Source organism: Accipiter gentilis, chromosome 1 (assembly GCF_929443795.1).
Source record: "Accipiter gentilis chromosome 1, bAccGen1.1, whole genome shotgun sequence".
Taxonomy (NCBI): domain Eukaryota; kingdom Metazoa; phylum Chordata; class Aves; order Accipitriformes; family Accipitridae; genus Astur; species Astur gentilis.
The window spans coordinates 16360090-16375413 of NC_064880.1; the positions used below are offsets into that span (position 1 = coordinate 16360090).

The 15324-nt window shown below is 41.2% G+C and overlaps 1 protein-coding gene across 9 annotated transcripts in view; it reads left to right on the forward strand.

Annotated features, from left to right (window-relative positions):
* Positions 1–15324, forward strand: part of ERBB4 (erb-b2 receptor tyrosine kinase 4) — a 645972-nt gene that overhangs the window by 540199 nt on the left and 90449 nt on the right. For all 9 annotated transcript variants that reach the window (XM_049809033.1, XM_049809016.1, XM_049809051.1 and 6 more), the window contains exon 20: positions 4282–4467. In XM_049809033.1, the coding sequence (XP_049664990.1) occupies positions 4282–4467 (186 nt within the window). The remainder of the gene's footprint in view (positions 1–4281; positions 4468–15324) is intronic.

Sequence of the window (15324 nt, forward strand, 5' to 3'; positions counted from 1 at the left end):
CTTCTCACACCCCTGTTGACATAGCTGTGCTGACAGAAACCAGCCATAGGTCTGGTGATGGATCAATGGGACCTACAAACTGACCCTTCTTCTTTGGTATGCTATTGTGTTATTAAATGCAGATGACAGACGGATCAGTGTAAAGCATTAAAAATAACATTTATGTCATTGTTTAATATAATTGTTTATTATAGGGTTGTGTATATAAATCACAGGAGTTGAGCTTAATGTGGCAATAATTCACCCACATTCAAAAGGGGCAGAAGAGAGGAATGATCAGTGTGATGAGATTGCTTTATACAAAACAGCATATCTGAGAAGTATAATACCGAGCTGAACATGGAAGGCTCAATTAAACTCACTTGCTGTTCTCTTTGTGATGAGGCTGGGGAACACAACAATGGCCCTGCCAAACTACCTGATTAGCTTGGATTAGCAGGGATTAGCTGCCTTCTTCATCAAGGTCTTTCTTTGCCAACCTTTCCCTTGGATGTATTAACACTGTAAGCGTTGCTGTGAATAGACTATACATACACAGCCTTGCTTTTAAGTAACTCATTTGAGATCTTGTAGTACCCTAGCCTCAGCTGGTCAGGGCTCACTGTAGACTGCAAAATACATCTTAAGAGGTAAGAGCAAGCTGAGCTCCACAACTGCTACCTGTGTCTAAACTGGCTGACGTATAGCTGTCCTGTGTATGGCTGCCATACAATGCTGTGATAATTAATACCTGAGCAGCAGCAGCATAAAGAAACTCCAGGAAGAGATTTGGTTTGACTGGGGAGTTACTCTTGTGATAAGACTTCCTGCTCCTGCAGATAGATGGAGGGTGCCCGATGTCCAACAGAAGCCTTTCAAAACTGTCACCACTCTTGTCATTTCTCATATGCTAGTGTGAGCACATGATGTTACAAAGACTCTGGCTCCTGGGGGAAAGATAAAGTACCATATCTTAATAATTTCTCTCCCCTCATCCCCTTTTTTATTTCAACTTTCAAAGGATTTTTTTTCAGGAGAGAAAGATAAAGTGATCTGAGGCTCAGTTCCCACTTCTGCTCTAGACTTACTATGTGACTATGGATAGTAGGTTGTGCTTTTCTGTACCTCAGTTTCTTCTCCACTAAATTAGAATAAGCCCAATTTTAGAATCATTCATGTGCCAATGGAGTATAGAGACAAGCATAGGGCTACCAAAAGATATGGGAAATGGCAGAGGCTGGTTTTGAAAGATGCCAGTGTCAGACAGCCAAATCTGTGAGTTTAGGTGCCTTACCTGATTAAATGTTTTAGAAAATTTAATTGGGAACCAGGCTGCAGAGTGCCTAAGTGCTATGGAGATTGTAGCTCTAGGGTCTTTTGTGTCCAAACAGATTTTAAAATGGAGACTCAGATTCCTTATTTGTTGAACAGATTTTTAAATTCTACTAAGTCATAATGTTTCTGTTGTTGTTGTTGTTTGTCTGTTTTGTCTAATTAGGCTCTAGCAGAACAATTGCAATCTCTCTTCGTGTTTGTGCTGTGCTGGGTAGACATAACCCTGAATTTAGTTCTCCTGTAGATGCTAGTTCAATAAAAATAACAATACTTTTACTAATGAGAATAACTATGTGAAGCCAGGATTCATGCTAAATTAGTATCCATTAGTGACTTAGATCTATAATGAAGGTTTCCCTGCTCTCTGTTGTGTGTCTCAATTCATTACAGAGCAGTCCATAATATTTTAACATTTTTATTTTTTTCTGGAACCATTGCCCAAAACTATTGGAAGAATATGTGCTTTCCCATAACATCAGAATGAGACAAATGGCACTGCTTGCTTTTGTTGTCGTACAGAAGTGTCTTTTGTTTGGACTCAGATAGACTTGTAAGTGGCAAATAGCTGGAGACTAATGGAGCACATGCTTCAAAGCTTTCCATCCGGTCCCTTGGTGAGCAAAAAGAGTATATTGTCTATGTTCTAATCAGTCCTCATTATAAAGAATAGTACTCCTGCTCCAGATTCCTGGAGAAACTCTTACCTTTACTCAGAGAGGGAGAGGGCAACAAGTACTATCCCCTTGTGCATCTGCAGGAGAAAAATGAATGGGGTAAAAAGAAAAAAATGAGGCAGAGTGATTTTATGCTCTGAAACTGGATAATGCACCTGTCAACAGGTATTTATTCTGGTGGCCTTCAGTGACATTTTCTAGTGACAGCAGAAAAGAGACTAAAATTTATCAAGAAGACCCCATACGTACCAGTTGAGTCAGTAAGAACTATATTAATTTGAATGTGAGCAAAACTACTTAAGATCCCTTTTCTAATTTGTTACATCAGAATCTTCCTCAGAGGTCCTACGCCAGTCATCCCATCAAATAGCCCCTATTTATTAATTATTTATTTTATTTTTTCACATACATTTAGGAAGAAAAAGGAAGGCAATACTCCCCCCAATGGAGGCCATCTGCTCTTTTCTTATTGGGAGGAAAAAAACCCTACAATTAGTGTCTTGTTCATCTTTTCATTTTAACAAAAAAAGAGAGGGAAAGAAAGAGAACTATTATGCAAATACTCTGCAATTTGGTTTCAAATATTCTTTGTACTATGATGAGCAATTTCCTTTAATACAAACTCAGCCTACTTGCCAGGACTTTTTTTTGTGTTAATATAGGGAAGGAAAAAAAAAAAAAAAAAACAACAGAACTTTTATGAGTTGTGGGGTATGCTATGTTCCTCTGGTGCCAACTTTTTCTCATCCTTTTTTTCTTTCTTTGCCGCTATTACTGTTGTTTTTCTTTAAGTTGTCAGAAAGATGTCATATAGGTTTTCTGAGAAAGAAAGAGAACCAAAATAGCTTTACAAAGCTGCAATTTCATCTCACTTTTCATTGTTCCGTTGCCGTGATGAAGTGGTCTTGAAATGGAGGACTCGGCTTAGTGAATGAGAGAGGAAAGCTTTCTCCCTGCCTTTTTTGAATGTCAGTTGCTTGTGATGGCAGCATTACCTCTAAGAACAGATATGTAAGTTTTTTATAAGGAGTTCCTGTGCTACTTGTCAGTGGTACGAACTTCAGACCCAAATAGTGTAGCCATGATTAAGTCCTTCCGGTCCTTGGCATTGGACAACCTAGCTAGCTAGCTGAAAACCTCTGAAAACTTAAGATCTGGAAAAGATAAAGTATAGAAGAAAGAATGGAATACTATCTCTTGTTCATTGTGTGAGAAGCTGAAGGATGGAAAAACAAAGTAACTGACCCAAGATCTATTATTGGTAGAGGGCTTTGGAAGAATCAGGAGCTGAGCTAAAAGGTTCAGATTTAGAAAGCTGCTGCTTTCTGTAGTGGTCTACTTGTGGCAACATCAGGAGACAGGCAGGACTGCTGCTGCAGCTGGGCTACTACTGTGCCACCACAACTTCTAGTTTAGGCTATTGCTGTACAACAGTCATAGAGACAGTAGCATGGTCATATCCTAACAGCTTAACAAATCTGCCGACTTCCAGTAGGACTTGTTGGCCAAGGTTGGATGGGGCTTTGAGCAACCTGGTCTAGTGGAAAGTATCCTTGCCCATGGCCAGGGGGTTGGAACTAGATGATCTTTAAGGTCCTTTCCAACCCAAACAATTCTATGAATCTATGACTTACGAATATCAGACACATTTGAAAGGCCCACATTAAACCTCCTGAATCTTAACCCTTTGCAGGTTGAACTTTGGGAAAGCTTCGATTGACATATAAATGTTACATGCTCAAGCCTGTAAAATCCTAAGCATTAAATCTCCGATCCAGTAAAGCATTTTAGCACAGCTTTGTCTTGCCAAACAAGGCCTAACTGGCCATCTCACACAGGTCACACAGGTGGCATAGTTTGCTTGCATACAAAAAAAAAGCTGATGCCCAATGGATTGACCACAAATTGGAAAAAGATATTCAAGAAACAAAATTAAGGGAAGTGGAACAAGACAAATGAGACCTTTAAGCAAAGTCAAATGTGTCACACTTACATCTTTGCTTCTGTGGCTGTAATGGGACAGGGAATATAGGGCAGTGCAGAATTTCTGATCTGAGCCTTCACTGGATCTGTTCAGATAGTCTGACCCATTGCTTGGTGCTCATTACATCAAGCATACATTACATCAGACTGTATTTTGCCTAGGTATGCCTAGCACTGGATAGACAACACAGGAATTCATGACACTTAGGCTATACTGATCCCCTTTAGATGCTCTATGGGAAACAGGAAATCTTCTACACATAGAGTCTTCAAGCACACTGGAGTAACTGGGTCACTTTTGTTGTTACAGGAAGCTCTTATCATGGCCAGCATGGACCACCCACACCTGGTGAGACTTCTGGGTGTCTGCTTGAGCCCAACCATCCAACTAGTCACTCAGCTGATGCCTCATGGCTGCCTGTTGGATTACGTTCATGAACATAAGGACAATATTGGCTCCCAGCTTCTGCTAAACTGGTGTGTCCAAATAGCTAAGGTATGTAGTTCATGCTGTTCTTTTTTTGTCATTTTCATAACTAACTGAAAAACATACCATGCAAAAAAACCCAAAAAGGATAAAAAAAAAAGTTTGTGTTTTGTTTGTGGGGGTTTTTCAGGTGTGAGTGTGTGTTTTCAAGAAGTTTGGGTAGTTCTTGAAATACACTCTTTTGGCTGCTTAGAATATTATAGATTAGTTGTTAATATGTAAACCAAAGTGTTTTTCTTGACTGTCTTTCTAACTCAGTGTTAATGGGGGAGTCTTTCGGAGGGGGCAGGGGGAGTGGGAGTAGTAGAAGAAGCCCCCCATGTGACATCTGGGGCTGAGCATAGAATAACTTTTCAGCCTCTTCTAATATTCACTATTCATAGATACTGATTTAAACTCATTGTCGTTTTCAACCTTTCTGATCTGCATTGCCAGTTAAATTCTGATATGCCATCAATTGTCTGCCCCAACACTGCCAAGAAGATAAGTATTCACTTCATGTCACTCCTTTGGGAACCACCACGGTTCTGCTGTGTTTAAGACCTATCACAACAGCTGAGGCTGGAGTGTAATATTGCTCGTCTCTGCAGAATGGGAAATCTCAAGGGCTGGATCCTGCTTTGCTTGCCGTGGTGTAATGCTCTCTGCCTTCCTGTGGGGTTTTAGGAGCAGCAGCGAAGCTGTTACGGTTCAGACACTGACTGCACTTCAGCTGAGGTGGAACAGAGTATCGGTCATAAATGCAGCCCTAATATAATCCTTGAACAGTGTTTCACATTTGGTTTTAGGTATGTTTAGGTATCCAGTGTTGTACTGAGAACAAATTACTCATAATCAGTTGCAAAGAATAACAAGATCTGGGAGTGTAGAGGGCCATAGTTTTTATCAATTTTAAAGGCTCGTTTGTGCAAACAGAGTTGTGTACAATGATGTTACTATGAATGAGAATCTGGAACCCACTTTTTATTTAGAGTTATTTAGAAGTTATTTAAAGTTTTAGATTATTTTGGTGAAAATGCTTGTTACATATACGTGTGTCACAGACTGCTCTCATATTAAATCTGTAGCCTTAAGTGAATTTGCTGCAACCTTTATTACGAAATCTTAATTTAAGTTGTAATGTTAAACTTTTAGCACTGGAGAGAAAAATGAAGATTTGGAATTGTTTTGCTGGACCAAATAGCAGCCATCAAGTAAACATTCTCTTCTCTTAAAAAGTTAAACACAAAATATTTTCTTACAAAAATAAGAAAACTGAGAAATTCAGCTAGCCCTGAGTTTTTGTTCAATGAGAGGAGGAATTTTGAGGTTCATCATTAAAAGGGACTATTTTCTTTCGAGGGTCAGATCTGTTGTCAAACTTGCCCAAAGGTGACAGTAGTTGAAATGAGCATAATGCTGGGTAGAGGAGTTGATCCATCAAAGGGGTGGGAGGAATCCCCAGCCCACATTCTGATGTTCCAGCATTTTGTAGATGTGTTAGTATCTGTGATTCTGCTGTGCTGTCATGGTAAAGCAGCCAGAGTTGCACGGAATATTGGAACACACTGATGGAGATTGCCTGTTTCTAGAGATGTGCAAAGGTATATTTAGGTCTGTTATCAGACCAAGGAAGGTGGCAGAGAAAATACGTATTCCTGTTTGAGTCCTTTCTCTCAACACAACACCCTCCCGATCTGTTCTCCACTTTCTTGATTGATAGTGGCTGTTATTATTTATTACAAAACATCTACACAGTGGCATACGTGAAAAGATAATCCACCTTTATTTTTACTTTGTGCATGCATATGGCTATTGAGTTGTTGGACTAATAGCTGTATTTGCTTTGCTGTGGACTTTATGTGGGCAGCTGATTTAGTGAAGCAAACAGCCTGATCCATAGTAGAGGCTTACAGAGCTGACAGATCCATGGGAGGGTCTGTGGAAGGCAGGTCATGATTTTCCCATGGTGATTCTTATCAAAGTGAAACAGGTTCTAAACTGATTTCCATTGTAAATGGTTTCAGCATAATATGGGGATTGGATTTAGGTACACCCATTTGAAAATCATTGCCTGTCAGTTTTCTTGATCACCGTGTGATGCAGGAGGAGAAGATGAGTTATTATAGATATTTGAGCTCTGAGATGGAGGGTAACCAAGCAGTGCAAAGAAGTGAGATCATACACGTAATATTAACTGATGAAGTATCAGAAAGAGAAAGGGAATTTCTTTATAACAAAAGGTGGCTTATTATTGAGGGGAAGTTTAGTGAAGTTTAGTTGGTTTCTTGAAGTGTAATTAATTTAATCTTCTTCTGCATCACAGTAATCTTGAGATTAATTTTGCCTTGGCCTCATGTTACAGCATGAAGCTCATCCACTTGGCTACCCATGAAGGGGACAGCAGTAAGTGACTGTTTTCTTGAAAAAGTGCAGTACTTGGTGCATATGGCTGACCTGTTAACTCTGGGCCATTGCAGTTCCTCTGGATTGTTTTCTCCTTGGTTTCTTTATGTGTCTTTTTCCCTTCTCCTATTTTTACTGCAGTGGTTGGCATTGGGTATGGAGAGAATCAGTAGACATCTGATAAGGAGTTCTGCATTTTGCTGCTTTTGCATGCATATCAGTGGTATTTAGTAGGGGATGGCTTGTTATAGTTGAGAAGGTCACCACAGGTACTGACTAATTGCATACCATGCCAGTATGGTGCAATCCTATTGCAGAAGTAGACTCCAAAGAATTAAAATGTACCTTTAACTCTTTATTTTCTTCTTGTGTTTGGAGACCTTGAATGACAGTTGTGTGTTGAAAATCTTCCCTGTCAGGTTGCATCTATGCATAAAGATAACATCATAATTATTACAAAGGAGGCTCAGTGAAGAGAAGAAAGAGGTAGGGACATACAAGGCTGTGCACACCGCATAATATGTAAGAGTAGTGCAAATGTTGCACAGAATTCTCTGCATTGCATTGTGCTTTCTGATGGGATACAGGAATGCGTAATCCCTTGGTATCTCTCAGACTGTAATGTTGATTGGGGTTAGAGGTCATACACAAGAAAATGTTTCAGAACTGGTAGGAAGAGTAATCTTTGAGGTCACCAGACAAGGAGTCCCCTTTTCCCAAAAAGTGGACTAAACATGCTAGTCCCCTGCAAGCAGCAGGGGAGTAGTAATACTTGTTTTCCACTCATCTGTCACATTTAACAGTGACTAGGAATCAGTCTGCAGCCTGCAAACAGGAAAGATTCAGTTTGCCTACAAATAGACTGGTCTCTAGAGGAATGAGTGCAGAAGGTGGGTATTGCATGCAGCACAAGTTTCCATTCACTGTGGGAAAGGTCTCTGTATCCCCATGTACTTGTATCCACTGTGCTCATATTTCAGGCTCTGCCATACGGCTTGAGCCACATCTTACTTTTCTAGACTTTTGGGAATGATTGGTTGTGTCTTTCTGAAAGCTACCAAAACTGTGATTAGCAATGTAGTAAGAGGCAAAAATGATCAGTGACCTCACAGTCCTATTCTCTGCTCCTTGAAGCAGCTTCTGGTATCTTCTGTTAGATACACCTTTCTACCCTCACCTTCCCTCTTTTTATGGTGAGAATTTTCCCCGACGAGAAGAGGACTGAAGGAATTGGAAATGCCTCAGTTCCGAAGTTCAGGCTGATTTTTATGAATTGGTTAAAATCAAGTTGCTGCTGCAATATAGTTCCTCCCTACTGCGCTTTTCTCCATCTGCCAATGTGCAGGCATTTATTTATCGAAGTCATTGCTTCAGAGTTCACTTGTTTTGCCAGGCTGTTCATTTCCATATGTCTCTACTTCTGTACAACTAGATGCAAAAACTAGTTAGGCGCTATGCCTGGTTGCCAACCTGCATATGCCTCTGGAGATCATTTCTGAAGGTTGACAATAGGGCAGTTATTAAGTATTATCTACTGCCAATTGAAAAAAGCTTGGATGCTTTTTCTTTTTGCTTATACAGATTGTGTTGAATTTATTCTGACTGTTATGTCATTGTAGGGTAATTGTGTTCTCCTTTCAGAAGCTTTAGCTTCTTATTTTATGGATGAAAGTTATAAAAATAGCGTAGCCCCCAAGCGTTCTGCATAAAACATGGTTGTTAGATAGCAGCTGTGTCTAAGGGGGTTCTTCCCTTCTGCTTTGCAGATACACAAGACATCTCCTTGTGTCTCACTTCTATGTGTACTGTCTCGCTTAAGGACTGAATGTTTAACCTTTTAGCTCTGAGTTCAGCACAGCAATTTTATGTGGAGTTTGATGTCCAGTAAAGCAGTAGACTATGCTCATGTATCAAGATACTTCCTAGTGTGGGGGAAAGAGTGACAACCTTGGTGGCCTTAGGGTATGGAAGGATGGAGTAATGCTCCATGGATGTCCATACTAGTGACTACTTGAGAAACAGATTGAGAATCAAATTTTGTAAGGTTAGCACAAGCCTATAAGTGAATTCTCAGTAGGTGAATTACATCGTTGTCAGCCGGTGTATGACAGATACATGTAAATCAGGAAGATTTAACACACACATACAGAAAGAAAAAGGTACTGTGTGCATTGATATTTCAATGTGTTTGATATAATTTCTCTCAGCAAGGGCTGCCCAAACACACTCACTGGCAACTGGGAGCTGTGGGAGTGAGGACATTCTTAAAGAAATGCATTCAATGAGAAGAAACATCTTGAGGTTTCTAGTTAGAAAGAGTTGGTTACACTCTGCCACTAGGTGAGGTTAATTATAAGGCACCTGTATTTGAGGCTGTATCCTCTCACTGGTACTCTAGTGGAAAAATTAGCCTGAGTCCTGTTGGACTTATTATCGTGGGCCTTTGTGCTGTGCTAGGCCCTCTCTCTGTCTCTCTCAAAGGCATATAGAAATCCATTTTTGCTTCTGTAACATTGCATACAACACTCGCTAAATTCAACACAGAAGTTCAACACAGGCAGCCCCATCTACTGCTTTACTGTTTTTTTCTGATACAATTACAGTTTCATTCTGCTGCTGTTGATTTGCATTACATCCACACCAGTTTGGCAGAGCAGTGTTCGAATCCAGACGAACTTTTCCTGCCCCAAAGAAGACAAGGCAGAGGAAGAGTGAGAAAGGAAGCAATCTTCCTAAAACAGAGCAGCTTGCCTACGATCACCTAGCCTGTGGAGGATAGCTCAGCTCTCCTGGGTCTTAGACAATGCCCCATACTGTTCTGGCCTGTACCCCCCAGGGGCTGCCAGTCCTGTTTTTTGCATTCTGAACTATAATAATTCATTCGCAACTCCTCAGAATACTAATGAGGTAAAGCAGAAGTAGTTTGTTACAGTGGAATGTCATGGAAGGAAAACCAAGTACTTCAGGGGATTACTTTTTATACCTTTTCAATATAAAAGAATTCTCAAATTACCTTAACTAAAGCCCTGCACAGCCTCAGTTATCCAGGTATGCAGGAAAACAACGTTTGAGAACACTCTAGGAAAGAAAGAGACAGAGGAACTTGGGGATCGAATTTTAATGAAGCAGATGCATGTCTTCAAGTCTGTTGAGTATTATTCCAGCACACTTGCAGTCATTGCTCTCTTTAAGGATTCCCTGCCAGCAGTGCAGATACACAGCTGGGAGTCTCCAGGAGCCGTCAAGCCAAAGGCGCTTGCAAAGCCTCCTTACCACTTCTTTCTGCTGTCCTGTTCTCTCTCCCTTTTAGCTGGTTCAACGTTACAGGGCTCAGTGCCCTTCTGTAGTTCTCTTGGCAAAAAGGAGGGCTTGTCTGCTGACTGCTCCTGGAGCCTCCCTCCATGCCAGGCTTTTTAGAAAGGTGTATTACTGCCCAGGGCAGTGCTTCTCAACTGGATGTAAATTCACAGGCTATGTGAAATTCAAAGGATCTGTGTTGATTTATGCAACTGAGAAGCTGACCCAGAAGCTGGTACAGCAGCGCTCACCTCACATCCTCAGCTAAATGGGTTTTGGTCTGCACTCCTCATGAATAGAGTGAGGGAGGCTCTAAGCAGGGGGGACCAGAGGCAAGTGAGTTCCCCTTGGCTGTACTGTGAGGTGAGGAGCCTTTCTCATCCATCAAGACTTTAGGGATTAGGAATGGCTTGTTAGAGACAGCTTTTATTATTCTGCTGCAGATGGGATGAGAGGGAAGCTGTGTGAAGTGGGAGGAATTGGAGGTCACTGGACAAGTTGGGAGGAGGTGGAGGATAGTGGCCATGGTTCAAGGTCTTTCTTTTTCATTAAAGAAGCCTACCCTACAGCTCAGTGACTATTCCATCATGGAGTGAACAGAGGAGCTTAATGACAGTCATCTATCAGCTGTCCACATTTTAAGCTTCAAGATGTCTCTATTCCCAGAGCTCCTTGCCATGACAAGGCTAACTGTATAATTATAATGCTATACCAACCCCTCCTGACGTGCTCACACTGGCAAGGACCAGGGCTAAGGGCTATGATAATTATCACTGCAAGCAAGTACATTAGCATAAATGTAGTTTACTAATGGGGCCGCTCTATTAGGAAGTGCAGTGTATAGAAGAGTAGGATCTAAACCAAGGGCTATGAAATTAAAGCCATATTGAAATAAGGCCTTAATTGTGTGAAGGAGCAAAATCAAAATAGGTGGGGAAAGTATAATTTTACTCTCCTGAGTACCTCTATGCAGTTTGCTTTTCTTATTCCTATTCACCATGACTATTTCTCACTCTGCTGGAAAGCTTGGATATCCGCAGATGGCAGATTGAAATGAAGGACCCTTTTTCTGGTTAGCTCTCGCTGAAAGAGGGTAATGCCATCAAGTCTTAGAGGGAAATAACCCCACCTTGCCTATACCCAGGGACTTTTTTGGTACCCCTGCTGGGCAGCTAGCTGGCTTACAAAGGTTCATAGAACTTGAGAAGCCCTTGCAACAAAATTCAGGTGGATCTTGCAGAATTCCGCATCCTAGGTTTTAACTTTTAAGTGGTGAAAGGGGACAGATTTCTTTCTTGCTGTGGTTAACTGGACTGTCATGGGCTTTTGCAAGACGCTGAAGAAGTTTCTTTTGATTGTCTCAGATATTAAGATTATTTTTTTTCCATCCAAGGCACGGCAGGAAATAAATGTTAGGACTTCAGTCATTGTGTCTGATCTGCCATGCTCAGATTAATGTGGGCACATTGAGTGCAGCCATTGCTAGTGTGCTGAGACATAGGATCAGGGCCTGGCAACTCTTCCCTTGACTGTTAGTTGCTGTGGCTGGAAATAATTCTCCAAATAAATCACGGCATTGGATCCTATTAAAAATAATTACAGCATGTCTGTGCTTTGCGTGTTTCCTTGGCAGGCACAGTATTCCACATTTTCCTGCATAGTTATGTACCTATTTATGGAGACTTTCATTCCGTTTCCTCCCCTTTCTTCACCAGTCATTTCATCTGGAGTATTAAACTGGTTTAGTAACTTCTTTATCTTTTCTACCAAACCCAGTTGTCCACAGGAGTTCCCCACATTTCCTGTGAAAAGCATTGAAATGAAGGAATGCGTGATAAAATTCATCAAGTTAAATGTTGAACAAGTTTTTTTTTTTCCTTTGTTTCATTTCTTTCTTTCTCCTTTCACCTCAGACTGACTGTCCACTCACCAAATTCACACTCTTTCTCTGTGATATTGTCCTCTGCTTTCTTCTGTCTTTCCCCTACTTTTACAGCATTTTGTGTCAACCTCTATTTCCTGTTGCTCTTTCTTCTAGTGTCATCATTTCTTCTCCATCCTCATTCTCTGGCTGCTTGGCTCCCTCTAGCTGGTGCCCAGTCAGTGCTCTGAAAGAGCACAGGAGCATCATGCCTGCCACCCACCAGAGTTTTTCTGTTGTTGTGTCTCATTACAGGGTTTGGAATGGACCTCAATTTCCTCATTTCTCTCATAATAATGCATTTGGCTTTGAGGGTTTTAATCCCAGCTAACTGGTGACTGCATGAATCCCATGTGCTGTTCTAGGTTGTGTGAGAGGGATATTTGAATCTGGAAGATTGCATCAGAAACACAGGAACAAAAATGTAAGATTGGGTTTATATAAAAATTATACATGTATCTTTCTTCCAGCTTTGTGCTCTGATGTCCGATTCTCTACGACTTTTCTGCATGCTGTAATAACTTCAGTATGATAGTATTTGAGGTTTTTGTGGTCTTTAGAGTGTGTGTGTGTATATATATATTTGGTGATTAGCTCTAGAGCTGGGTGGAATGACTCAACCTTTGAAGGTGACTATGTCTCTCCACTGACTACGCTGTCTACAAGACAAGCGTAGGCTGACCTTGTAGCTTTCTGACAGCTTAATTTACAGGGGGATAAATGTGAAGGGTGCGGGTAATGACAAGGACACACAGGAAATCTGGGACAAAGCAGGTACTGGAGGACTAAACTAAGGTCGGAACTACTAATGCAAGCATGGTTGGGTTTCTTTTCTGCACAGTATGGTACTATTGTGTTAGCGAGCTACAGCTTCTGTACTGCGTAAGGCCTGAGCAGGGGTGTTAATTTGCTTTCAGCTTGTCAGTGACAGGGAGAGGTTTGTAATGGGTAGTAATCATTCTTTTCCCAGTCTTAACGTGATTCCTTCTGGATTATCTAGGCTGCTTCTTCCCTTCCCCTCAAAAATCCAGTGTTCCCCATGGTTCATGGTTGTTAGAAAAAAAGCAGAGGCAGATTTTTCAGCCATTTACAAATCACATTGGTCTTTGCAAAGGCACAGAAATGAGCAATTTATTGCACAGAGATAGACAATTTATTGTTTTGTTAAAATAGAAGGTGCACTTAGCACTGACATTTATAGGGTTTCTGATATTGGGGACCTGACAGCCACAGGCTACAAAAGCCCTGAAGGCTGGCTTTTGCCTGAACATACCAGTATTCTCATCAAGTACACTGAGCTGCACTGGGTATGGGGCGGGGGGGGTGGGGGGGGGGAACATTAGAGTTTTCCTAGCAGTCCCCAACAGACTGGCTTGGGAAAGTGTTATTGAAAACCACTGCTAAATCAAATTCAAGATATTATAGGAGCACCTACTAGGGTCTGTCAGGATTTCCATTATAAGCCCATGTTTTTCACATTTATAACTCGACCATAAAATTCCGCTCTGGACTGTGACTTGGCATAAAATGTCTCAGCCCAAAGCAGGTTTTTTTATTATCATTCAAGAAATACACGTATTTGGTGATTTTTAAGTTGCTGGAGTTCAGAAACAAAAGCTGGATTTCTCTTTCTATATACCCATAAATTAAAATGCTGTTTTCCCTAGTGAGTGCCTGTCTTTCAATATTGTGTTTTATAACATAATTTATCGTGCTTGGGTAACTACAAAAAATGGATGGCCAAGGCATTGATGTTTAAAGTTAGGACCCCTCACATTTTTGCGGAGTACCACAGTATGTACATGCCCTACTAAAACTTACTCCTAGAACCACATAAGAGTCTTCAGGAAACTCTGCAAGGCCATTTGCAAAAGGTTCTGGGACAGTAAAGGATGTGCCTATATTTGAATAGAGCTTAGCTTTTTGCTACATCTCCAAGTTCTCCTGTGCAACCCAATGCTCAGGGATAAATGCAGTGGCCTTTTGTACAAGAGCAAAGAACTGGCCAGTTGAAAGGGGAGATGCCTAGCAGAAGCTATGCCCGATGAGGTCTGTGGTCCTTAAGTATGAGATCAAACCTAGCAGATGCCTATTAGCAGAAGAGCTACTGACCATGTCCCAAATCCAGATGTATCTTTAAAAACCCAAAACTGTCCACTCCCCATGTATAACTGCTTCTCTGTCCCAGTGGGAGCCAGGAGTAGTAGTGGACTGCCTGTTGTCTCCCTGTCCTAGCGTGACTTGCTGGGTCAGGGGCCCATGAAAAAAGTATGGACACAGCAGTCACTTGATACCTTTTTATGAAACCTTGCTGAGGAATATCTCAAGCCGTAAATGAGAGCTGAAAATAGCATCTTACATCCTGGTATTTTGCTGATACGTTCCCTCCATCCTAAAGTAAAGTTTTGCAGAAACACTGGAACGGGATACATGTCACGGAAGAGCTACTGAAACTGAGTTCCCCTGAGGCACAGCAATGAATACACCTGCAGCAGTGAGCAGCAGTCAGTTAAACAGCTCCTCGATGAACTGGGGATAGAAGGACAGTATAACTGAAAGAATACTCTTCCTGGGGATGCTGTGTAATCTCTCTCTGAGCTCCTGCACGATGCAGAAGAGCAAGGTGAATGTGCTTAATGAAATGTGAGAGGGGAGAGGGCAGTTCCAAGTGGCTGCTGGCACAGTTTTAGGTGCTATGCCAGCCTGCAAACCTACAGGGTCATCTGGCAGTCAGGTGTCATTAGTCAACACTCTCCCGCTTTCCCACATCCCATCTGTTTCTGTCTAGCCTGTTTGTGCAAATTAGCTCTCAGTATGCAGCAATTCTCACTGTAGTTTGGTTTTCTTTCTTCATCCTGTGACCTTTGTGCTTCCGTAAACTTTACCCTTGTCTGTGGGCCAGAGTAAAATCCTCACTGCTTCTATTTTTATTTACTAACTGTCCATGTTATCAAACAAACAGAGGGGATCGTATTCTGCACAGTGCATGACTTAAAACTGAAGTCCTGCAACACATTAATGTTTTCTGATTAGAGGGGAAATAGGATTGGGTTATGTATCCCATGAAGAATATTGAGCATTAAAAGAAGGCGTTGCCCTGAACCAAAACAGTTCTGAACAGTTCTGAATTTTCCAAATGAAGACATTTTTCCAAGACCTTTGAAATGTCTTTGATTTATACTAGGGTGGTTTTTTTTAATTCATTTTAAAGCAAATTGGTTTGGAACAAAAAAAATATAGCTGATTATTTCATAAACATTCTT